General features: G+C 44.6%; 1 protein-coding gene across 2 annotated transcripts in view; it reads right to left on the bottom strand.

Annotated features, from left to right (window-relative positions):
• Window positions 1-27,101, bottom strand: part of spg11 (SPG11 vesicle trafficking associated, spatacsin) — a 213,490-nt gene that overhangs the window by 16,767 nt on the left and 169,622 nt on the right. For both annotated transcript variants that reach the window (XM_059953035.1, XM_059953036.1), the window contains exons 29-34: window positions 25,015-25,229; window positions 19,340-20,099; window positions 16,052-16,200; window positions 15,098-15,296; window positions 8,894-9,037; window positions 1,739-1,872 (exon numbers count right to left, since the gene is read on the bottom strand). In XM_059953035.1, the coding sequence (XP_059809018.1) occupies window positions 1,739-1,872; window positions 8,894-9,037; window positions 15,098-15,296; window positions 16,052-16,200; window positions 19,340-20,099; window positions 25,015-25,229 (1,601 nt within the window). The remainder of the gene's footprint in view (window positions 1-1,738; window positions 1,873-8,893; window positions 9,038-15,097; window positions 15,297-16,051; window positions 16,201-19,339; window positions 20,100-25,014; window positions 25,230-27,101) is intronic.

Below are 27,101 nucleotides of genomic sequence, written 5' to 3'. Positions count from 1 at the left end.
TCTTAAAGGCACACCCTCTCATATTAGCCAGTTTCACCCTGGGCAAAAGGCACAGGCTGTCATCTCAATCTGTCAAGTACACGTCTATTGTGACACCACTCATCGTCCTTTGAGTTTTTTACTCATTACCTGATGACCCTACATCCTGGAATTTCATGGATCAGGTAACAAGAATCCCAGATTGCTCTGCTGTTCAGAACTTAGCAATCTCTCACCATTCAGACAGAATTCCCCTCTGTTATTTATCAAAGACCTCACTCACCCCGGACATTGTCTCTACTCTCCATTCACACTGGGTAGGAAGCACGTACCACCAGGCTCAAGGATAACAAATAAAGAAACATAGAAAACCTACAGCACAATACAGGCCCTTCAGCCCACAATGCTGTGCCAAACATGTCCCTACCCTAGAAATTACCAGGCTTACCTATAGCCCTCTATTTTTCTAAGCTCTTTGTACCTATCCAAAAGTCTCTTAAAAGACCCTATCGTATCCACCTCCACCACCGTTGCCAGCAGCCCATTCCATGCACTCACCACTCTCTGAGTAAAAACTTACCCCTGACATCTCCTCTGTACCTACTCCCAAGCACCTTAAACTTGTGTCCTCTTGTAGCAACCATTTCAGCCCTGGGAAAAAGCCTCTGACTATCCACATGATCAATGCCTCTCACCATCTTATACACCTCGATCAGGTCACCTCGCAACCTCCGTCGCTCCAAGGAGAAAAGGCTGAGTTCACTCAACCTGTTTTCATAAGGCATGCTCCCCAATCCAGGCAACATCCTTGTAAATCTCCTCTGCACTCTTTCTATGGCTTCCACATCCTTCCTGTAGTGAGGCGACCAGAACTGAGCACAATACTCCAAGTGGGGTCTGACATTACCTCTTGGCTCCTAAATTCAATTCCACGATTGATGAAGGCCAATACACCATATGTCTTCTTAACCACAGAGTCAACCTGCGCAGCTGTTTTGGGCGTCCTATGGACTCGGACCCCAAGAGCCCTCTGCTCCTCCACACTGGTAAGAGTCTTACCATTAATACTCTATTCTGCCATCATATTTGACCTACAAAAATGAGCCACTTCACACTTATCTGGGTTGAACTTCATCTGCCACTTCTCAGCCCAGATGTGTGTGCGCGCGTGCATGCCTTAGAGGGAACACTGCACATGAAAACCTACAAACTCCTTACAGAGAGCAGTGGGAACTGCACCCGGTTTGTCAGTTCCATGAACCACTATGCCACCATAGCCAATCTCCCAACAATATGAGCTTCCAGTTGAGACATGGCTTCTGGGCATCGAGTAGATGCTTACCTGCAGTATACAGTATATCCCAGCTGTAGTCTCTGCCACATCACTCATCATAGCAAACATTCATACCCATCCTCTTAAGTGTTATTTATACCGGGGTAGTGTTGGCATGTGGCCAAGTGGTTAAGGCGTTCATCTAGTGATCTGAAGGTTGCTAGTTCGAGCCTTGGCTGAGGCTGCATGTGTATCCTCGAGCAAGGCACTTAACCACACATTGCTCTGCGACGACACTGGTGCCAAACTGTATGGGTCCTAATGCCCTTCCCTTGGACAACATCGGTGGCATGGAGAGGGGAGACTTGCAGCTTGGGCAACTGCTGGTATTCCATTTAAAAAAAACCTTGTCCAGGCTTGCGCCCTGGAAACTCTCCAAGGTCTATCGAGACTAACGGAGGCCTATTACACCCGGACATACTGTACCATGAGGCTGTACTCTTCACTGGGAGCCAGATGCTTGTGGCTGAGATGACGGGCAGCCTGCAGTACTCTGCCGATCCCCTCCATGTGGCAGGTCAGGCTGAAGCAGTTGTGGGCCAGAATCAGCAGTTCCACAGCTTCAGGATGAGAAAGGAGACACAAATCAGACAGCAATCAAACATCATTTCCTTCCATGATTAGACTTTTCTACAGTTCACTTAGGGCATTGCAAAACACTTGCAGGCAATTAAATACAGTCAGATTCAGATTAATTTATCATGTGTACATTGAATTGTACATTTGTGTTAACAACCAGCACACCTAAGGATTTGCTGGGAGCAGCCTGAAGTGTCACCACACATTCTGGTGTCTTTTGGAAGAGGACAGCGAGGCTTTGAGAGGAAGTGCGGCAGCGGCCATTTTCAAATTGTCCAATTGCGTCTCAGATCGGAGTTCTGAGAGGCGGGACTGCGCAGGCGTGTGAGGAGGCCTGGGAAGGAGGGAAGATATAAAAAGGAGAAGACTGAGTGAGGTAGTTCTCTTTTGGAAGAGGACAGCGAGGCTTTGAGAGGAAGTGCGGCGGTGGCCATTTTCAAATTGTCCAATTGCGTCTCAGATCGGAGTTCTGAGAGGCGGGACTGCGCAAGCACGTGAAGGAGGCCTGGGAAGGCGGGAAGATATAAAAAGAACACAGCCTTAAGAAGCGGGCAGCTTCGTTTGCGGGCAGCGGAGTGAGCCGGGCGCAGAGTGTAGGGCTTGGGCTCAGAGGGCTTAGGCGGAAGAGGGCACAGTAGGCTTATCTTTTAGTTCTTGTTATTTTCAGTTATTTGGGAAGTATGAGTGTGAGGGCAGCTTGTTGTTCTCGGTGTCGGATGTGGGAGGTCCTGGAGTCTCCGAGCCTCCCTGACGTCCACATCTGCGCCAGGTGCACCGAACTGCAGCTCCTAAAACACCGAGTTAGGGAACTGGAGCTGCAGCTCGATGACCTTCGCCTGGTCAGGGAGAGTGAGGAGGTGATAGAGAGAAGATACAGGCAGGTGGTCACTCCGGGGCCACGGGAGGCAGATAGGTGGGTCACGGTCAGGAAGGAGAAGAGGCAGGTACTAGAGAGTACCCCGGTGGCTGTACCCCTTGACAATAAGTACTCATGTTTGAGTACTGTTGGGGGCGACAGCCTACCTGGTGGAAGTGACAGTGGCCGGGCCTCCAGCACAGAGGACGGCCCTGTAGCTCAGAAGGGTAGGGATAGAAGAAAGAGGACCATAGTAATAGGGGATTCGATAGTCGGGTTCAGACAGGCGGTTCTGTGGAGGTGATCGGGAGTCCCGGATTGTAATTTGCCTCCCTGGTGCCAGGGTTCGGGACGTTTCTGATCGCGTCCAAGATATCCTGAAGTGGGAGGGTGAGGAGCCAGAGGTCGTGGTACATGCAGGTACCAATGACATAGGTAGGAAAGGGGAAGAGGTCCTGAAACGAGAGTACAGGGAGTTAGGAAGGCAGTTAAGAAGAAGGACCGCAAAGGTGATAATCTCGGGATTACTGCCTGTGCCACGCGACAGTGAGAGTAGGAATAGAATTAGGTGGAGGATGAATGTGTGGCTGTGGGATTGGAGCAGGGGGCAGGAATTCAAGTTTCTGGATCATTGGGACCTCTTCTGGGGCAGGCGTGACCTGTTCAAGAAGGACGGGTTACACTTGAATCCTGGGGGGACCAATATCCTAGCGGGGAGGTTTGCTAGGGCTACAGGGCAGACTTTAAACTAGTAAGATGGGGGGGGGGGGGGAATCAATTTGAGGAAACTATGGGAGAGGAGGTTAGTTCACCAGTAGAGCAAGTAAATAGACAGTGGGTGAGGGAGGAAAGGCAGGTGATGGAGAAGGGATGCGCTCAGCCCGAAGATGTAGGGGAGAAGAAAGAAATGTATCTATTTTAATGCTAGGAGCATTGTAAGAAAGGTGGATGAGCTTAAAGCGTGGATTGATACCTGGAATTATGATGTTGTAGCTATTAGTGAAACATGGTTGCAGGAAGGGTGTGATTGGCAACTAAATATTCCTGGATTTAGTTGCTTCAGGTGTGATAGAGTAGGAGGGGCCAGAGGAGGAGGTGTTGCATTGCTTGTCCGAGAAAATCTTATGGCCGCGCTTTGGAAGTATAGATTAGAGAGCTCCTCTAGGGAGACTATTTGGGTGGAATTGAGGAATGGGAAAGGTGCAGTAACACTGATAGGAGTGTTTTATAGGCCACCTAATGGGGAGCATGAGTTGGAAGAGCAAATGTGTAAGGAGATAGCAGATATTTGTAGTAAACACAAGGTGGTGATTGTGGGAGATTTTAATTTTCCACACATAGACTGGGAAGCTCATTCTGTAAAAGGGCTGGATGGTTTAGAGTTTGTGAAATGCGTGCAGGATAGTTTTTTGCAACAATACATAGAAGTACCAACTAGAGATGAGGCAGTGTTGGATCTCCTGTTAGGGAATGCAATAGGTCAGCTGACAGATGTATGTGTTGGGGAGCACTTCAGGTCCAGTGATCACAATAGCATTAGCTTCAAGATAATTATGGAGAAGGACAGGACAGGACCTAGAGTTGAGATTTTTGATTGGAGAAAGGCTAACTTTGAGGAGATGCGAAGGGATTTAGAGAGAGTGGATTGGGTCAAGTTGTTTTATGGGAAGGATGTAATAGAGAAATGGAGGTCATTTAAGGGTGAAATTATGAGGGTACAGAATCTTTATGTTAGGTTGAAAGGAAAGGTTAAAGGTTTGAAAGCACCATGGTTTTCAAGGGATATTAGAAATTTGGTTCGGAACAAGAGGGATGTCTACAATAGATATAGGCACCATGGAGTAAAGGAATTGCTAGAGGAATATAAAGAATGTAAAAGGAATCTTAAGAAAAAGATTATAAAAGCTAAAAGAAGATACAAGGTTGGTTTGGCAAATAAGGTGAAAGTAAATCCGAAAGGTTTCTACAGTTATATTAAAAGCAAGAGGATAGTGAGGGATAAAATTGGCCCCTTAGGGAATCAGAGTGGTCAGCTATGTGTGGAGCTGAGGGAGATGGGAGAGATTTTGAACTATTTCTTCTCTTCGGTATTCACTAAGGAGAAGGATATTGAATTATGTGAGGTGTGGGAAACAAGGAAGTTATGGAACCTATGACAATTAAAGAGGTGGAAGTACTGGCACTTTTAAGAAATTTAAAAGTGGATAAATCTCCGGGTCCTGACAGGATATTCCCCAGGACCTTGAGGGAAGTTTGTGTAGAAATAGCAGGAGCTCTGACGGAGATCTTTAAGATGTCATTAGAAACGGGGATTGTGCCGGAGGATTGGCGTATTGCTCATGTGGTTCCATTGTTTAAAAAGGGTTCTAGAAGTAAGCCTAGCAATTATAGACCTGTCAGTTTGACATCAGTGGTGGGTAAATTAATGGAAAGTATTCTTAGAGATAGTATTAATAATTATCTGGATAGGATCTGATTAGGAGTAGGCAGCATGGATTTGTGCGTGGAAGGTCATGTTTGACAAACCTTATTGAATTTTTTGAAGAATGAAGAATGAAAATTTTGAAGAATTTTTACGAGGAATGTTGACGAGGTTAAGGCAGTGGATGTAGTCTATATGGACTTCAGCAAAGCCTTTGACAAAGTTCCACATGGAAGGTTAGTTAAGAAGGTTCAGTCGTTAGGTATTAATGCTGGAGTAATAAAATGGATTCAACAGTGGCTAGATGGGAGATGCCAGAGAGTAGTGGTGGATAATTGTTTATTGGGATGGAGGCCGGTGACTAGCGGGGTACCTCAGGGATCTGTTTTGGGCCCAATGTTGTTTGTAATATACATAAATGATCTGGATGATGGGGTGGTAAATTGGATTAGTAAGTATGCCGATGATACTAAGGTAGGAGGTGTTGTGGATAATGAGGTGGGTTTTCAAAGCTTGCAGGGAGGTTTATGCCGGTTAGAAGAATGGGCTGAACGTTGGCAGATGGAGTTTAATGCTGAGAAGTGTGAGGTTCTACATTTTGGCAGGAATAATCCAAATAGAACATACAGGGTAAATGGTAGGGCATTGAGGAATGCAGAGGAACACAGAGATCTAGGAATAACAGTGCATAGTTCCCTGAAGGTGGAGTCTCATGTAGATAGGGTGGTGAAGAAGGCTTTTGGAATGCTGGCCTTTATAAATCAAAGCACTGAGTACAGAAGTTGGGATGTAATGTTAAAATTGTACAAGACATTGGTAAGGCCAAATTAGGAATATTGTGTACAGTTCTGGTCATCTAATTATAGGAAAGATATCAATAAATTAGAGAGAGTGCAGAGACGATTTACTAGGATGTTACCTGGGTTTCAGCACTTAAGTTACAGAGAAAGGTTGAACAAGTTAGGTCTCTATTCATTGGAGCGTAGAAGGTTGAGGGGGGATTTGATCGAGGTATTTAAAATTTTGAGAGGGATAGATAGAGTTGGCGTGAATAGGCTGTTTCCATTGAGAGTAGGGGAGATTCAAACGAGAGGACATGATTTGAGAGTTAGGGGGCAGAAGTTTAAGGGAAACACGAGGGGGTATTTCTTTACTCAGAGAGTGATAGCTGTGTGGAATGAGCTTCCTGTAGAAGTAGTAGAGGCCAGTTCAGTTGTGTCATTTAAGGTAAAATTGGATAGGTATATGGACAGGAAAGGAGTGGAGGGTTATGGGCTGAATGCGGGTAGGTGGGACTAGGTGAGATTAAGAGTTCGGCACGGACTAGGAGAGCCGAGATGGCCTGTTTCCGTGCTGTGATTGTTATATGGTTATATGGTTAACATAGCATGGCCCCAGTCCTTGTACTTGTATTCTCAGACCTGCAGATATCGAGTCTCCTGCCCAGATGCTTCATATACTACCCCTGACCTCCAACTTATAACCATATAAGAATTACAGCATGGAAATAGGCCATCTCGGCCCTTCTAGCCCATGCCAACGCTTACTCTCACCTAGTCCCACTGGCCCGCACTCAGCCTATAACCCTCCAATCCTTTCCTGTCCATATACCTATCCAATTTTACTTTAAATGACAATACCGAACCTGCCTCTACCACTTCTACTGGAAGTTCGTTCCATACAGCTACCACTCTCTGAGTAAAGAAATTTCCCCTCGTGTTACCCCCAAACTTCTGCCCCCTAACTCTCAACTCATGTCCTCTTGTTTGAATCGCTCCTACTCTCAATGGAAAAAGCCTATCCATGTCAACTCTATCTATCCCCCTCATAATTTTAAATACCTCTATCAAGTCCCCCCTCAACCTTCTACACTCCAAAGAATAAAGACCTAACTTGTTCAACCTTTCCCTGTAACTTAGGTGCTGAAACCCAGGTAGCATTCTAGTAAATCTCTGTACTCTCTCTATTTTGTTGACATCTTTCCTATAACTCGGTTACCAGAACTGTACACAATACTCCAAATTCGGCCTTACCAATGCCTTGTATAATTTTAACATTACATCCCAACTCCTATACTCAATGCTCTGATTTATAAAGGCCAGCATACCAAAAGCTTTCTTCACCACCCTATCCACATGAGATTCCACCTTCAGGGAACTATGCACCATTATTCCTAGATCAATCTTTTCTACTTCATTCTTCAATGCCCTACCATTTACCATGTATGTAACTTCCCTCACTTCTGTCCATAAACCCTAACTCCCTGCACCAACCCCAAAGCCATCCCTACAAACCGAAGCATTCTCAATCTGTGTTCGAATTCTGCAGCCCGCTCAGTACACGTTCTGGCAAACTCAGCCTGGGTTTGTGCTCAGAGCTCTGCAGTGCGCTTCGAACATACCACCTTCTGACCCTGAAACACAGCTGTAATATACCAATCACATTCAATGGACACCAAAGGCCCATGCCGGAAATTAGCACAGATATTAAAAAGGAAGTAAATAAAGAGGGAATGGGAGGAAGTTTTCAGGACAAAGACAGGAGCAGAGGAGTGGATCTAATGGTGGGATTTTAAAGTGTGGGATGGTATTTATTAGGGACAGCACGGGACACCATTACAGTGCCAGTGACTGTGTGGGTTTGCTCCAGTTTCTGCCCCACATTTTGAAGACGTATGGGTTAGGAGAGTCAGTTGTGGGAATGCTATGTTGAAATCAGAGGCGTGGCCATACTTGCGGGCTGCCCCCAGCACATCCTCAGACTGTGTTGATCTTCAAAACTGCTGGTATATGAAATGTAGTGCTGAATCCTAAAGGGGAGGGTGATGCGAATCCAACGAGGGGAATTGGGCCAGGTGACGCTCCCTGCTGTTGAATGTTAACACAGTAGTTTACTCTCCGCTCAGCAGGGATCAGAGTTTAAACAGGTCCTTTAGCACACTATGTCTGCCAGCTTTTTAACCCACACCAACATCAATCTAAGCGTTCCCTCCTACACAACCCTCCACTTTTCTATCATCCTTGCTTCAATAGGTACATTAATTTCAGAGAAATATTTACAATATACATCCTGAAATTCTTTTTCTTCGCGAAACAACCATGAAAACAGAGAATGAATGAGTTAAATGTTAGATCCCCAAAGCCCCCCAGCTCTCCCCTCCCACGCACAAGCAGCAGTGAAGCAACGACCCCTCCACCCCCACCAGTTTCCTCACAACCCCTGGCAGTGCATTCCACACACCCACCACTCTCTGTGTGAAAAACTTAGCTCTGACATCACCCCTATACTTCCCCTAATTACTTTAAAATTACATCTCCACACATGAGGCATTTCTGCCTTGAAAAAAAGTCCCTGCCTGTCCACTCTGTTGCAGCCTCTTATCGAATTTACACCTCAGTCAAGTCACCTCTTGTGCTCCTTTGCTCCAAAGTGAAAAACACGATCTCACTCAACCTTTCCTTAGAAGACATGCTCTTCACATCTAACCCAGGGCAAAATTTCTATCACTAAGAGAATTTTGTTTCCTGATCAAAAAACTATGGCCAAACAAGAGCTTTGATTGAGGTCTGAGTACAGTTCCCTATGGATTGGATTCAAAAATAAATAATTTGCAAGATATGGATGGCAGGACAGACCATTACTTATCTTTACTCTTAGTACAGCCCCTGCACCCTCCAGACCATTACTTCAAGATCATACACACTCTGAATTTCCAGTAACTTACTGCAGTCCAGTTCCCCCGCGGAAATGGATGAAATTTTATCCAGCAGCTTCATGCCAACAAGAATTGGATCTTGGCACAGTTTGGCCAGTTGAAGAAAGGCCTCTTTCCCATCATGAGGGTTATAGACCTGCATCACTTCTTGTCCTGTGTGCACATGAATCAGAATTAGGTTTAATATCACTGGCATATGTCATGAAATTTGTTGTTTTATGGCAGAAATACATTGTGATACATAATTAAAAACAATAAGATCTATATATACATTACAAAATTAAAGAAGTGGTGCAAAAAGAGAGCAAAAATAGAAAACAAATGGAGGCAGTGTGCATGGGTTAATTAAATCTGATGGCAGAGGGCATCTGATGCTGGAAATTCGAAGCAATACACAAAATGCTGGAAGAACTCAGCAGGTCAGGCAGCTTCTATCAAGCAGAATAGACATTCAAGCGTTTCGAGCCGAGACCCCTGAGGGCCTAGGGCTAGGATGATAACCTGAAACATTGACTGCCATAGAAGGTGCCTGACGTGCTGAGTTTCTCTGGAATTTTGTGTGTGTTACAGATAAAGGTCTGTAAGCCCAGTGTAAATCTCTAACTACAGAAACACTGCAAGTCCAAGAACAGATCAGGTATGAAATTGTTTGTCCAATGCCCAGATCAGAAATCGCAATGATACAGCTGGGTGACAGCTCCCACCTCTGTTGGGGGAAAAAGTCAAAAGTAAATCAGCTCAGAGGTCCCCAACACTTGCAGCTGTCAGCACTAAATTGTTCGATGCTTGATTTGAGTCTGAATCTGAGACAACCCCGGTGGGAACTGGATATTCCGACAAATCAAGCAGCTTCACTCCGAGACCCGTACACCCATAAGTGAATCAGACATGACAGATACAATGCTTCTCAGGCTGCTGATTTTCTCTGTCCAGGAGTGGGCTCCATCCAGCCCTCTTATGGTAATGAAGGCAAGTTGATAAACTACAAACCTCCCCCACCCCCTGGGTACCTGCCACCATAACCCTTGGGTGAGTGGGTAGCTTGTGAGGTGTTACCCTCCTCCTGCCACTTATGCTCCAAAAGGTGTTTAAAGATTTGAAGATTAAAGCTTAGCTTTGTTTGTCACAGGTACATAGAGTGAAACGTGTTGTTTGCGTCAACGACCACCACAGAGACAGGTGCTGGCTGGCAGCCCGCAAGTGTTGGAATGCTTCCCAATACCAACACAGCACGTCCACAGCTCACTAACCCCCATCTGCAGGTCTTTGGAGTGTGGGTGGAAACTGGAGCACGCACAGCAAACCCACACGATCACGGAGAGAACATATACACTCCTAACAGACGGCGGAGAAAACTGAACCCCAATCTTACAGCTGGTGGCGCTGTTAGGTGTGACGTTAACTCAGGGGTTGCAAGCCTGAGGTCCACAGACCCCTCGGATAAGGGTAAAGCTCCCTGTGGTAACTGCTACACTACCACGCTGCCCACAACTGACGGATGGACTCCAGGCTCTCAATACCGTCCTGGTCACTATTCCCTCTGAACTTGTGTGGGTGTGTGGCCACACTGTAACTGAGAAGCTCCCACACAGCTGCAGTTTCCTTTTCTAAAATGTTCATTTAAAGAGCTGCGCAGTTTAAAAACATTAGAGAGACCGCTGCTTCTGGCCCACTTGAAGGGGGCAGTGAGAAAGTGTTTCTGTTTGACACTTTGATGCTGTGAATGGAACCAGGATTTAGACCTTTACAGCACCTACGGTGTCAGGCTTGAAGATACCTGCAATGAGATTAACATTATTTCTCACATATACATTGAAAACTTCAGTGAAATGTGTCGTTTCTCAAATGAGCAAGGAGTCTCCCGGGAAGCCTACTAATGTCACCACGCTACAACTGTTGGAAGGCCACAGTCAGAATGGATATGTTTCCCATAGTGGGGGAGTCCAGGACCAGAGGGCACAACCTCAGAACGGAAGGGTGTCCTTTCAGAACAGAGATGAGGAGGAATTTCTTTAACCAGAGGGCAGTGAATCTGTGGAATTCATTGCCACAGACAGCTGTGGAACCAAGTCATTGGGTGTTTGTAGGTTTCTGATTAGTAAGGGTGTCAGAGGTTGCGGGGAGAAGGAGGGAGAATGGGTTTAGGAGGATAATGAATCAGCCATGATGGAATAGTGGAGCAGGCTCTTTGGGCCCAAACGCTGAGTTTTGCTCCCGTGTCTATGATCTTCCAACACAACACAGCACGCCGACAACTCACTAACCATAACCACACATCTTTGGGATGTGGGAGGAAACCCACATAGTCACAGGAAAAACACATAAACTCCTTGCAGACGGTGGCAATCATGATTGCAAAATTAGGTCAATGTGCAGTTATATAACGCTCTACAGCGCCAGCGGCCTGGTTCAATTCCCACCACTCTCTGTAAGGAGTTTGTACGTTCTCCCTATAACGATGTGGGTTTCTTTCCACATCCCGAAGACGAGTGGGTTAGAGTTTGTAAGTGAGATCTCTAGTGTTTCAGATCTCAGGTTAGTTTTGGAGAAAACACCTGGAGCCTGAGATGACAAGATGCTGCAAGAATCGTGTCTCACTGCCCCGCGCTCAATGCACCAATGCTGGCACCACCAAACCACAGGCAGCCCCACTCAGTAAATTCCACATAGACATGGTCAACCTCAGGATATAATTTAATTCTGATTCACACAAGCAGACCTTTCACAACAGATTGGATGTCTGGGATATCTGTAATGAGAATAAATTTTCCTGTTGTTTATATAAAAAGCCCAAGACACAAAATCAGAAATGATGTCTTCATGCATGTAAGTTCATCAATGTTTTTACTGGTTTAAGCCTGTAACTTGATACAACAGCATAACAGTGACTTCAGTGGGTGAGAAGGCTGAGGCACAGATGTGTATATGCATCAGTGCTTGGAGAACACTGTTGTGAAATGAAGGTACTCTGACCAACTGCAAACATGATCTTTGAGAGAGGATCAGAGTCAGACAGCCAGGGTTACAGCAGCAAATAGTTTCTGAAAACTCAAGTTCGTCTGCTCATAAATATCAGACGGCTTGGACTCCCTGGTCTATTTATAGACGTTTAATTTGTCCCCTTTTTGGAATGCAGTAACTCATGTTGGGATGCTGTTGGAAGAATAACAGCAGATTATTCATAGACAGCCCGTCTCTGAACCTCAGTATCCACCAGGTTAGACAGCTGGGACACAGTCTGGCTGGGCCTGACCTGCTCCTTGGTGACTTCCCAGCCAGAAGCACTCACAGAACAGGCCCTTCAGCCCACAGTGTTGTGCTGAACCAATTAGCAATCAAATGACCAACTAAACTAATCCCCTCTGCCTACACAATGACCACATCCTTCCATTTTCCTCACATTCATGTGCCTATCTAAACATCTCTTAATTACCCCTAATGTACCTGCCCCTACCACCATTCCAGGTAGCACATTCCAGGCTCTGTGTAAAAAACTTGCCCCTGACATCTCCCTTGAAATTCTCCCCCCTCACCTTAAAGCCTGCCCTCTGATATTGGACATCTGGACCAGGAGCCCACCTCTCTCTCTCTGGGGAAACACCACAGGCCCACCAGCAAAAGCAAAGCTGACTCAGAATCAACAGTCCCCGGCGAGAAACATTCAGCTGACCCCCTCTCGTTATGATCTTACACTTTAATGTTTACCTGCACCTTCTCAGTAGCTTTTACACTTTATTCCGCTGACTGTTTTAACTTGTTCTACCTCAATGCACTGCATAATGACCTGATCTGTATGAACAGCATGCAAGACAGGCTTTTCACTGTGTCTTGGCACATGTGACAATAATAAATGCACAGACTGAAGGGCCTGTTTTTGTGCTCGACTGTTCTATGCTTCTATGACTCTAATAAAACAATCCAAATGCAAGAGATGCTGGAAATTCTGGAGCAACACACACAAAACGCTGGAGGAATTCAGCAGGCCAGGTAGCATCTATGGAAATGAATAAATAGATGATTTTTCAAGTCCGAGACCCTTTTTCGGGATCTGCTGAGTTCCTCCAGCATTTTGTGTGTTTGAATTCATATTTCCAATGCTTCATTTTACTTAATGTATTACTGCTTTAACGGTATATAAATAGGAAATAGTTTGAAGTTACCCCTGGAGTTCCTTCAGCAAGGTAAACACTTCAATTAACTCCTTTTGAAGTCAGGAATCAGATTTAGAAAAAACAAATGTTATTCATCAAAGTCTGTGCGATGTTTTGGTAAATCTCAAACATACATTTACTCAGAAAGGGGTTTTGAGTCTCCCTGTGATCTTTGAAGTGTTTGTACAAAGGGAATTTTGGATAAGCCTCATTTTTGAAAACAAGCAATCATTCACATAGATGATAAAATAAATTTCCGTGTGGAAATGGCGAGCATTCTTTGCGAGTTAGGCAAACAAAGGTTTGGTGTGCTCCATATGTTGGAACGTGAAAGGGATCAGAAGGCGGCAGGAAGCCTACTTGGGGGTATATTCAAAGTACATTTATCATCAAAGGATATGGATGCAGCTAATATATTACTGGGCAGGCCAATTTCACAGGTTTCAATAACGCGAGAAGCAGCCCACCCAGCCTGTGGGTTGTTCTGGGCCACTCTCGGCTGGTCAGGCAGCGTCTGTGGTCAGTTGGCAGGTTTGCAATGCAGGCCAGCTGAAGGGTCGAGACCTGAACCGTCACCTGTTCATTTCCCTCCACGGATGCTGCCTAACCCACCGGGTTTCCCTCGCAGCTTCAGTGCATCTGATTAGACCAGGGATTCCCAAACCTTTTTATGCCATTGGACCTATCATTAACCAAGGGGTCCACAGATTCTAGGTTGGCAACCCCTGGGTTTCCCAGTGCTAAAGAGGTCAGGCAGCTGTAGTGAGGGGAGAAGGTAGTTATACAGACATACAACATAGAAACAGGTTCTTTGGCCCACCACGTCCACGTTTATACTAATCCTGACGTTCCCCACATCTCCACATTCCTGTCAACTGTCCCAGAATCTGGCACTCACCCACACACTGGGGGCAATGTATAATGTCCAATTAACCTACTAACTCTCAGGTCTTTAGGATGCTGGAGCACACAATGACAGGAAGAACGTGCAAACTCCACACACTCAGCACCCGAGGTTAGGACTGAATCGGGACTCTGACACTGCGAGGTAGAGGATTTATTAGTTGTGCCTTTACACTTCCCCAACACTGACCCAACTGGATATCGCTAATGGGCTTGCAGAGCACGTACTTTCTCCTACAGCCAGCTTCTTGTCATCACACAACACCAAGCTGTTTCCATCAGGGTGGAAGTACAGGAACCCAAAGACCCACCGTCAGTGATTCAAAAACAGTTTCTTCCCCTCTGACATCAGATTTCTGAATGATTCATGAACCCACAAACACTACTTCATTATAAGTAGTAGAGATTCTGCAGGAAATTTAGAGCGACACACACACACAAAATGCTGGAGGATTTCAGAAAGTTATTCCGTTGTTCACTACTTATTTTTGTAATTTATAGTAATTTTATGTCCTAGCACGGTACTACTACTGAAAAATGACACATTTCGTGTTATAAACACAAGACATTCTGCAGCAACACACAAAACGCTGGAGGTCAGGCAACATCTATGGAGGGGAATAAACAATCAACTTTTCAGGCTGAGACCCTTCATCAGGACTGGAAAGGAAGGGGACTGAAGCTAGAACGGGAGAATGTGGGGTGTTAAAGTACAAGCAGGCAGGTGAGAGGTGAGACCAGGTGAGGGGAAAGGATGGGGGAAGGGGAGGGGGATGAAATGAAAGCTGGGAGGGATAGGTGGACAAAGTAAAGGAAGGACAGATCAGAGTGGATGTAGAATGGAGAATTATGGTGTTAAACACAAAAGTTTCTGCAGAAGCTCGCAATCCAGAGCATTCGGGTTGTTTCACGTCATCTAAGTTGGTGATACTGATTCTGATTTCAATCCTTTGTCTTGGGATCAGACTCTCCGCAATGATCAGAGATCAGACCTGCTCCAGAGGGCACACTGATCAGGATAACGCTTTTCTCTGGAAGTTAGATTACACTTTGGAGTTGAAAACTCTGCCTGCAGAGAGAACCGGAGTTCTGGGTTTCCCACTCACTCTGCACACTGCCCATGCAACCTGTCCCGGTAAACACAAGGCTGATAGTTTACCTTTGGATTGTGCTGAAGACAGCAATGCTTGGACCACTTCGTCCGCTACCAGAGCTGCCACTGCCTCTGCCTTCAGTCCTCGTGTGGTAATAAATGCCCGCGCCTTTTTGTAACGGTCAGGCTGCTGTGACGATAACACTTTCCGCAGAACCGTGTTGGAATCTTGTGTTGAGATATCATTGAAAGAAAAGCCAAGCTCCTATAGGGGAGTGAAAATTAAATACCTGACTAAGAACATTTTTGAACTAATATATTTTTAAAGGAATTAAGTTTACTTACAACATGAAATAATTCACTCACAAAGAAACCAACATAAAATTCAAGAACAGAATTCAAAGAAATAAGCTAATTAATGGTTAGATAAAAGCTCTGACTTACACTCAGTGGCCACTTTATTAGGCATACCTACTCGATAATGCAAATTTCTTAACAGCCAATTACGCAGTAGCAATTTAATGCATAAATGTATGGTCAGAAAGTTCAGCTGCTGTTTGCACAAAACATCAGAATGGGGAAGAAATGTGATCGAAGTGACTTTGTCTGTGGAATGATCATTTGTGCCAGATGGGGTGGTTTGAGTATCTCAGAAACTGCTGATGTCACAAGTCTCTAGAGTTTACAGAGAATGGTGTGATAAACAGAGAAACACCCAGCGAGCGGCAGTCCTGTGGGTGAGAAAGCCTTGTTAACAAGAGAGGTCAGAGGAGAAACGCCAGATTGATTCAAGCTGACACACAGGTGATGGTAACTCAAATAAACACACATTACAACATGCAGAAAAGCATCTCTGAATGCACATGTTGAACCTTGAAGTGGATGGGCTACAACAGCAGAAGGCCACACCGGGTTCAACACCCGTACCTAATAAAGGGGCCACTGAGTGTATTTTTAGCTGCTTATGGTTTAAGAACAGTGGTAATAATTGGTAGCAGATTACTACATGAATGATTGTACCTTTGAGAGCTCGAATAAGCTAAGAACCTGGTGGCAGTAACTCTTTCCATGGCTGCATTCATCAATGAGAACCTGCAGATCATTAACGACCTGGTCTTTAACAACGTTGTCTTCTAGACTCAGAACAGATGATGAACTTATATTGCCCACTGTCAGGAGAAAACAAAAAATGATTGTTTAAAGATGGTGCAACAATAAAGAGTTTCCTGTACAGCCCAAATGTGGAACATTATTACTTGTGGCAACCATTTAGCTACAATATGCAAAGTGAATGATCAGATCGAATAAAGAAGAACTTAAAAAAAATTAAGAGAATCAGCACGGTAAGGGAAACTTCCAGCCCAATCACACCCATGTGACCAATTAATCCATTCACCCTTACATCTTTGGAATGTGGGAGGAAAGTAGAGTGTCCGGAGGAAACCCACATGGTCAGAAGGAGAACATACACAATCCTTTCAGACAACAGAGGGAATTGAACCCAGGTCCCTGAAGCTGTAATAACTGTACGCCAATCTCCTACACCATGAGCTTCCAGTTTCCACATTAACCTGTGATGTAGCATTAAGCTATACTTCCGTGTCATCCAAAAACTGCACAAAAAAGCAACACTAAAAAATACCAACCTGAAATAGACTAATTATAATCATCTCAGGAATCACTTGAATGGAAAGCATCCATTCATGACAAAAGAATGCAACTTAATGTAAGCCTCTCTCTTTGTGGTAACAACGTGCTCTTTCGTAACCAACCAAGTACCAAGGTAGCAAACTGCTGCAAAGAACACAGCTCACTTCTGCCCTTCCAGTTCCGATCCCGCAAAGTCCTTGAAGTACAGAGACCCATGCAGACTGTTCAGTCCACAACTTACAAGGAACTATCTCATCTAATCCCAGCTGTCATTCATAGTCTTGTAAATTACGTCACATTGAACGCCCACTTAAACAGGAGATTCTGCAGATACTGTAAATTCAGAGGAACAAACACCAAATGCCGGAGGAACTCGGCAGGTCAGGCAGCATCTATGGAGAGGAATAAACAGTCAATGTTCCAGACTGGGACCCTTCATCAGGACTGGAAAGGCAGGAGGAAAAGCCAGAGTAAGAGGTGGGGTGGGGGTGTGTGGAGGGGAAAGACTACAAGCTGGCAGATGATAGGTGAAATCAGGTGAGGGGGAAGGAAGGATGAAGCTGGGAAGTGATAGCTGGAAAGGGCTGAAGAAGGAAGGAAGGAGAGTGGACCATGGGAGAAAGGGAAAGAGGAGGAAATCCAGAGGGAGATTATATACAGATGGCGGGGCTCTCCTTTGCTTACTGCCTTCCCCCTTCTCTGCAATCATGGTCCGAACCTCTGATGTACTGTTGGAGTTTGAGCCACATTATAAAGTATACAGCCCTTCTACATACTGTAGAGTACTTCTGCACAGTCTTGTTTTTTCAATGTGGAGCAGAGAGCGAGTTTGTAAGTCTGGCAGCAGCAAAGGATGTTGGATAGGGCAAGGGTAGAGCGCCGCGGGAGGAGGGTGGGACAGGTGGCAGAGAAGGAGTTCCAGGGGTGAGGGGTGGTGTGGGCCCTGAGACCCTGGGCAAGGTCATTTCATTCCAAACAATTAGTTTATTGATCATTACAGAATGTCTCTCTGGTGCTTCCTGCTCTCTTCCCCTCTCCCTTCCCCTTTCACAACCATGACTCCCCTCTCCCTGCCCCCTTCCCACTCTCACCCCACAATGTAGACCCATATCAGAATCAGGTTTATCATCACTCATGTCAAGAAATTTGTTTGTTTTTTTTTGCAGCAGCAGCACAGTGCAATACATAAAATTACTACAGGACTGTGCAAAAATCTCAGGCACCCTAGCCATATACATGTACCTGAGACTTTTGCACAGCACTGTATTTAATTAGAGATACAGCGTAGAATAGGCCTTTCCAGCCCTTTGAGCCACGCCACCCAGCAACCTCCGGCCCACCCCTGATTTAACCGTAACACAATCACGGGACAGTTTACAATGACCAATTAACCAGCTAATCAGTGTGTCTTTGGACAGTGGGACAAAACCACAGCACCAGGAGGAAACCCGCTCATTCCATGGGGAGGACAGACGATGTTTGAATTGAACTCCAAACTGACCCCTACACTACCATGGCACACAGATCTAAGAGCCCAGGTCACTAACGGCTCTGCAAGGGGTAAGAAGATGAGGACCCAATTTGATTTTGCTATTTATTTTAAATTCCTCTCAGCTTCAAACTTCAAAGTAAACCAAAATCTGTCAACACTGCCAACATTATTGTAGACCAGAACTCTCCTTCATTCTTCCTGTACTGAGCAAACTCTGGATTGTGTGCAGTGATATAGTGCTGGCCGAATGTTTCTACAGTTCCAACTTGTCCTCCCTAATCTTATATCCTATGGTTCAGCCAACAATGGAAAGTAACCCATATGCTTCTCTGCCAGAATGGATTGCTCTAAAATGGGGCAACAAGTCCAATTACCTCACCGCTTTTACCCAAACCCCAAGGATGTTCTTAACTTCCTGCACGCTGTGTGTGTACAAAATGAACCAATGCTCTTAAACCTCAGGAGATTCCTTCAAAGTCAGCACTCTCGAATACAACCAGATCTTTGCAAACAGTTATTGACTACGTGTGAAATCATTCACCCAGTGATAATTATTCCTGGCTCAGTGGCAGGATCATTACCCTTCAGACAGAGTTACTCTCACAATGATGAACAGTAGTTGTACTACTCCCAGCGAGCAGTGTACGGATTAAATTGCATTTCGAATTAAGAATAAGTATGGAGAGAGATTTATGACAATGCTCCCTGTGTTATCTTTATTATCCCTATAAACTTTACATTTTAAAAGGCTTCTTAGGATGACAAATTTCCAGCACACTATCCATCTATATATAGAAGAGTACAGCACAGTACAGGCCCTTCAGCCCAAGATGTTGTGCCGATCCTTTAAGCTGCACCAAGATCAATCTAACTTTTCCCTCCCATATAACCCCCCATTTTTCTTCCATCTGTGAGCTTATCAAAAATGCATTTCCACTCTGGGGAACAAGGCTCTGGCTTGTCCCTATGCCTCTATCATCTTGTGCACCTCTATTGAGAGTTGATCTGCTGTTCCTCTGCAGTTTTTTTTCTTCTCCAAGAATGACCATCTCCAGTCTCATGTCTGCCCTTTCATAGATTCTGACACCCCCACAGTAGGTCAGAGAGCTTCCTGAAGAGATTGTAAAAGTCCATTAATGCACTGAAACAATTACAAATCGACTTACTGCTTGAGATCCTTTTTCGAGGGTGTCTCGTCTCTCCGTTCAAAGCAGCACCTGCACTCAAGATGGTTTTGATAGCAGGGTGGAGATCAGCCGCTTGTGCTTCCCCCGAGGCCAGAGCTCTGCAATGGAGAACTAGTGAAAGATCTTGGTTATAAAATTCAAAATATCTGGAGACTCTACTGGCTTCATGGATGCACCCTCCATCTAATAAACTTCCAATCAAAATACTAAGGGCTTCTTGCTCCACTGCTTCAAGTCTACAGTTGGAAGCCATGTCCTTGTTTGGAAATCCTTCCAGCTTGAGATATTTCGGCGAGTTCAGGGCAGGCAGCTTTGAGAAGAGGAACTCTTTGGTGGCATCTTCAAAGGTAAGTTCACCACAGACTGAAACCTGCCAAGCAAATCTGGAAGCTGTGGACATCAGCAAAGTCTGCTGACTGATGCGACACAACCAAATCCTTTTCTCTACTTCTTCCAGCTGTTCTAGGAATGGAGGTGTGCTGCCTGACAGCCAGTGTCCTGCGATGGTCAGGAGCAGGCACTTCTCCTGGATAGCCAGGAGCTGTTCTTTGAAGGGTAATGGTGGCTGTGAGTTAGTGAAGGACTTATCTGTAGCCTGGCACAGAAAGAATTCAGAGGCAACTACATTGGAGATAAAATTATTTTTGAAACAATCATGGCACTTCTTCCAAAAATTTATTCTGGTCTCTTTCCTTTGCCACTGACCACGTTGTTTCAGGTTTTGTAATTCCTGAGATACCTGTAAAAAAAAAAGAAATTAAATAATGGGTCCAAACACAGTACATTGAAACTTTTTATGTCGATTCATAGAACACGAATGCCTCTGACTATTGTCCACCCACCTATCTATACAACACACAAAATGCTGGTGCAACTCAGCAGGTCAGGCAGTGTCCATGGAGAGGAATAAACAGTCAACGTTTCAGGTTGAGATCCTTCATCAGGACTGGAAAGGAGGTGGGGGGGGGGGGAAGAAGGCAGAATAAGAGGGTGGAGGGAAGGGGAGGAGTGCAAACTGGCTGGTGAGAGGGGAGCCCAGGTGAGGGGGGATGGAGTAAGAAGCTCGAGAGCAAATAGAAAGGACTAAGAAGAAAGAATCTGACAGAAGACCGGGGAAGAAAGTGAAGGCTGAGGGAAACCAGTGCAAGGCGATGGGCAAGTGAGGAGACCAGAAAGGGTAAGAGGGGAACCACAATGGGGAACGGAAAAATGAAGGAGGGAGGGCAGACAAAATTACTGGAAGTCGGAGAAATCGATGTTCATGCAGGCAGCTTGGAGGCTACCCAGATGGAATATGGGGTATTCCTCCACAGACATGAGAGTGGCTCCATAGTGGCAATACAGGAGGCCATGGACATGTCGGGATGGGAATGGGAAAACCCGCCTTTTGTCACGGACAGAACTAAAGTACTTGACAAACTGGTTCCCAGATCATTGGGCCTCAATGCAGAAGAAGCTGTGCCACGAGCAGTGAATACTTGTGCAACCCTGAGGGACTCGCAGGGAAAGTGCCAGCTTACCTAGAAGGGCTGCTGGGGATCCTCAGTGATGATGAGGAAGGAGGTGTAAGGGCAGGTGTAGCGCTTGTCTCCTTTACAGGGGTAAGATCAGTGGGGAAGGACGAGTGGACGAAGGAGTCAGGTAGAGATATCTATGCAAATCCTGTTTGCTATAGTAAGCCCATATCCCTCCACTCCTCTCCTATCCACACATACCTATGCAAATGCCTTTTCACTTTGCAACTGTATCTGCCTCCACCAGTTCCCGTTCTACTTATGCACACCTTCTGTGTGGAAAGCCTAACCTTCAATTATAATAATAATAACTGAATTATCGAGCACTTTTCATACAGATGAAGTGCAAACATGAAATAAAAGACTGAAAGATTAAATAAATAGGTTTTGGGCTGGCATTTCACTGAGTCTGCATCCCTTATCGTTTCAGGCATTGAATTCCACAGTTTAGGAGCGTAGTTCAAAAAAGCCGACCTGCCAATTACCTTTTGAGGGAGATTGTTTACATTTATGAGATCAGTGGAAGAAGACCTGAGAGCTCGAGCAGGTTTATAAACTGAAAACAATTCTGTGATGTGCTCCAGTCCCAGACCAGTTAAATTTCTTCCCTCTCATCACCACATGCCCCTGAGAAAAAGATTCGAACATTTGTCCTTCCCATGTCACTCAGAGTCAGAGTTACACAGCTCTAAATTGGCCTCTTTGGCCCTGAACCACTCCCATTAGCTTGCATTTGGCTCACAATCCTCTCGCGTTTCCGATGCATTTATATGTCCGAATACCCTTTGAAATACAATCGTACCCACTTTTACAGTTTCCTCCGGAGGTACCTTCCATACACCACCACCCTCTAGTTCTGGACTCTCCTCTCTTGGGAAAAAGATGATGATTATTCACTTTATCTATGCCCCTTGTGATTTTATATAATGTTTAAAGTCACCCCTCAGGCTCCCAAGCTCCTAGGAACATTGTCCCAGCCAATCCAGCCTCCCCAGTCCCAGTAACGTCCTTTAAATCTTGCACCTTTTCCAGCTTAATGGTACACTTCCTGCAGCTGGGCAACCAGACCTGTACATAAAGGTACAAAGGTGTTCTCACTACTGAAGAGTAAATTACCAAAGCACACACACATCACCATATACTACTCAGAGATTCATTTTCTTGGGGGCTTACACAGTAGAACAAAAAAACACAATAGAATCAATGAAAAATTACACCCAAAGTCAGACAAACAACCAATGTGCAAAAACAAAAAAAACCCTCAAATAATAAATAAATAATGTAGATAGATAGGTCAATAGAAAACACTGAGAACATGAATTGTAGAGCCCTTGGAAGTGGGTCTATAGGTGATGGAATCAATTCAGTGTTGAGGTGAGTGAAGTTACCTACTCGGAGTGAAGGCAGAGCTGAGAAGGGAGCATGGCCTGGATAGTGGGGGACCTTGACGATGGCACAGCTGCAGCATGACATCCAACTCCTGCCATCAATGCCCTGATTGATGAAGGCAAGTGTGCCAAGCACCTTCTTCACCACCCTAACTACTCTGCCTCTCCTTTCAGGGAACTGTATCTATACCCCCCGGTCTCTGTTCTACAATGGTCTCCAGGACCTTGACATTTACTGTGCAAGTCCTGACATGGTTTAACTTTTCAAAGTGGAGCAGCTCATGTAGATAAACCCCATCTGCACTCTTCTGCCCACCTCTTCAGTTGATCTAGATGCCACTGTAATCTTAGATAACCCATTCCTCTGACCACTATAACACCATTGTGGTGTTACCTGCGAGTTAAAATAAAACACCAACTTCATTCTCAAAATTCTATAGACCTCTGTAAAGTCACTCCTCAGCCTCCTTATGTTCCACTGAGAACAACACCAGTTTATTCAACCTCAGCCCTCCATTCCAAATGATATCCTAGTGAACCTCTTCTGCACTCTCCCTGTTGCTACTTCATCCTTTCTAGCTATGCAGAAACCACAACTGTGGTTTTCAATGCCATGGCCGCTCCCATTAACCATGGAGTTCATGGACCCCAGTTTGGAATCCCCTGCTCTAAGTGAATCTAACCACTGTTTTGTACAACTGCGACATGACACCACAACCCTGATACTCAAAGCCCTGGTCTATGACACCACAACCCTGATACTCAAAGCCCTGGTCTATGACACCACAACCCTGATACTCAAAGCCCTGGTCTATGACATCACAACCCTGATACTCAAAGCCCTAGTCTATGACACCATAACCCTGATACTCAAAGCTCTGGTCTATGACACCACAACCCTGATACTCAAAGCCCTGGTCTATGACATCACAACCCTGATACTCAAAGCCCTAGTCTATGACACCATAACCCTGATACTCAAAGCCCTAGTCTATGACACCACAACCCTGATACTCAAAGCCCTAGTCTACGACACCACAACCCTGATACTCAAAGCCCTAGTCTATGACACCACAACCCTGATACTCAAAGTCCTGGTCTATGACACCACAACCCTGATACTCAAAGCCCTGGTCTATGACATCACAACCCTGATACTCAAAGCCCTGGTCTATGACACCATAACCCTGATACTCAAAGCCCTGGTCCATGACATCACAACCCTGATACTCTAAGCCCTGGTCTATGACACCACAACCCTGATACTCAAAGCCCTGGTCTATGACACCACAACCCTGATACTCAAAGCCCTAGTCTATGACACCACAACCCTGATACTCAAAGCCCTGGTCTATGACATCACAACCCTGATACTCAAAGCCCTGGTCTATGACACCACAACCCTGATACTCAAAGCCCTGGTCTATGACATCACAACCCTGATACTCAAAGCCCTGGTCTATGACACCACAACCCTGATACTCAAAGCCCTGGTCTATGACATCCCAGCTTGTACTCCTTTCCCCTCCCATCCCACCATCTTACTCTGGCTTCTACCACCTTCCTTTCCAGTGCTGATGAAAGTGTTTCAGCCTGAAAAGCTGACTGTTTATTCTCCACCATAGATGCTGCCTGAATTGCTGAATTCGTCCAGTATTTTGTGTGTGTTGCTCAAGACTTACAGTAGCTGCAGAACCTCTTGTGATGTTCAGATTGGTATTTGCTGCAGTTTGCTGTGTATAAAATGTCAAACACGTATCCAATAATAAAACAGCGGCTACATTTCATTGTCCTGAAACACAAGGTTTTCAGTTTAATTCCATTCTCAGGAATAAAAATTTCAAACAGCTTCTGTTCTGTCAATACCCTCCACTGAGAAAACAAATTATATTGCAGGGTTTTGACCAAAAAGTGAGGCATATTTGACCCAATCTATCATGGTTACCCGTGATCACAAACAGTGGATTCCAGTTTATTGGGACACATCAGGATCAGCACAATTAGCCAAGGTTTCATGGAAATAGTTAAAAGGTACAAAAAAGACAAACTGAGTTACAAGTTAAGTATTTAAATGAAATTCAGAACAGATTAGAACACTACCAATACCCTAGTACTATAAAACTGTGTATTAGTTAATATTAGTCATCAATGCAGGAATTCATCTGCCAAGATCTTTTGATTGACTGAAAATAAACAAAATCAGCACAGACACCCAGTGTAGGTAATGGACTGCCTTCATACCATGCTATCAACAATTGTGTCCTCCAAATATTCATTTTCATTGTAACATTTAAGATGATTGCTGATGCCTTTTTAATTGCTAACTTGTTGAAGTAGTGAAATTGTTTCATTTTTACCTCCGGCTGTTTCTGACAACTCCAGGCCTGAAAGCTTGAAACCACAGTGAGCAGAACACTTCGGAATTGTCTTACTGCTTATTTCTTGCTAACTATCAGTGACAAAAATCACTGCTTTTTGAACACAGAATTGACAGTAAAAACTGATCGTTCTAAACGCTGTGTAGTGTCTGACAGCCACACCAATGCACGTGACTGACACTAGTTAGAAACTGTTCGGTAACAGTCTCCTGCCCCAGTTAAGTGGCATAGTGCCTCAAATAAACAAATGGAGTCTCAGCTATTTTCTTGATATAGTTTTTGATCTTTAAAGGTGTCCCAAGTAAACGGCTGCTCCGATTAAGCAATTGCCCAATTAGCGGGAATCCACTGTATTTATAAATGGAAAACATCACCTCCTCAACAAGCAAACTGTCCACTGACAAACCGGCAAGGTCCACCACTTGTCTCGCGAGAACGAAGAGTCCCTTTTTCTGCAACTGGTTCAGAATTTTCCCGCACACATATTGTAGAGTTTCAATACTGTAGTCATCAAAGAGTGAGTGATCGATGGAGATGGACGTTTCCTGCAGGAGCTGAGCGAGTCTGCTCAGCTTTTGGAAATCTGGACCTGATAAAGACAGACAAAACTTCACTCAGAACATAAAACGGTGCAGCATAGGTATGGGCCATTCTGCCTGTGATGTTGTGCCAAACTAATTCACCTCTTTAGAAATACAGCAGTAAAAGGCCATTCTGCCCAGAGACCGTGCTGCCCAATTAACCTACTAATCTTTGGAATGGCGGAGGAAACCCAAGTACCCAGAGGAAGGCCACATGGTTGCAGAGAGAACGTACAAACTCCTTACAGACGGGTGGAATTGAACCCCGAGCGCTGGCACTGGGCAAGGTTCAGCATCTGCTTAGCACCCCATGTTCCATCCCAATAAGGGTCACATGAAGCCATGGGAGCAGGTGGTGGATGAGCAGGTGGTACGAGCAGCTGGTGCATATCACAAGTCCTGGTTATGCGACCACTGACACCAGGCAGACAATCTCTGAAGAGTATTGATAATGGCTGGGGTCACCCGTCTTGTAAAGACACTGCCAGGAGAAGGCACTTCTGTAGAAAAAATTGCCAAGACCAATCATGGTCACGGAAAGACCGTGATAGCCTAAGTCATAGTGAAGGGAATAAGTTACATATTCATACTTATTTTGTGGTAATTTTGGGACCGCAGAGGCTATATCTTTGCTGACCACTGAGATAAAGCTCAATAATGATTAATTGTATGTTTGATAATTGCTAATAAAGGATTGAAATAAGGAATATATATGTAAATAAAATAAATTTATTAAGTGATGCAAAAAGAGAGGAAAAAAAAATAAAAGAAATAGTGAGATTGTGTTCATGGGCTGTTCGGAAATCTGATGATGGCGGGGAGGAAGCTGTACCTGAAATGCTGAGTGTGTGTCTTCAGGCTCCTGTACCTCTTCCTTGATGGTAGCAATGACAAGAGGGCATGTCCTAGATGGTGAGGCTCTTTTTAAGACAGGTGCTGCCTTTTTGAAGCCCTAGAGGTGAGGGTCTTTTGTGGCAGAAGCTGCCTTTTTGAGGCATCACCTTTTGAAGAACTCCTGAATGCTGAGAAGGCTAGTGTCCATGACAGAGCTGGCCATATTGTTAGACAACTAGATCCCAAACCATATGGCTTCCAATATAATGGTTTATAGAGTTTTTAAAAAAGACACTTTTCAGCTTAAATGAAGATGTAAAGTGTCATTTTAAAAAAACTATATAAATTAATATAGTTTTTTCAAAAAAATGATATAAATTAATACCAGAATTATATGTTTAACGAAGTCAATCCTATTCCTGCTTTAGACAAATGTTGCATTAAATGATACAATTAACAGCATTTACTGAATCACAAAATGCAATACTGCACAGATCAATAGTGGGTAACTAGAAGAGGTGCTTTATTTTTCAACAAGTTATAGAGTGATAGATATCAGCACAGAAACAGGCCCCTTGGCCCATCTAGTCCATGCCAAACTATCATTCTGCCTAGTCCCATCAACCTGCACTAGGAGCCAAGTTCTTCATACACCTCCCATCCATGTACAGTACTGTCCTGAAGTATTTTATATATATATATATATATATATATATATATATATATATATGCATGTCGCATCAACGCACCACAGCAACTGTTAATAGTGTAAATATATATGGCAAATAATGTTGAACCTTATCCTCAATGTTAGAGCTTCTAAACTGCTTGCACTTTATTCTCCTGCCTTGAGTTGTGACTCTAGAGATAGAGACTTCTATCGAAGTTCAAAGTACATATTGTTTATGTCACCGTATACAACTCTGAGATTCTCAGCGAATGAAAGGTTAGAAGATTGAGCCACAACTGCTCTCATTGGGATGTGGGATCAGCAGATCATTTGCCATTACCACTTTCCACCACTCTCTCCCTCTTGACCTTTACAC

The sequence above is a fragment of the Hypanus sabinus genome, chromosome 28 (assembly GCF_030144855.1).
Source record: "Hypanus sabinus isolate sHypSab1 chromosome 28, sHypSab1.hap1, whole genome shotgun sequence".
In the NCBI taxonomy this organism is placed as follows: domain Eukaryota; kingdom Metazoa; phylum Chordata; class Chondrichthyes; order Myliobatiformes; family Dasyatidae; genus Hypanus; species Hypanus sabinus.
This window is presented reverse-complemented; position numbering and strand designations above follow the sequence as displayed.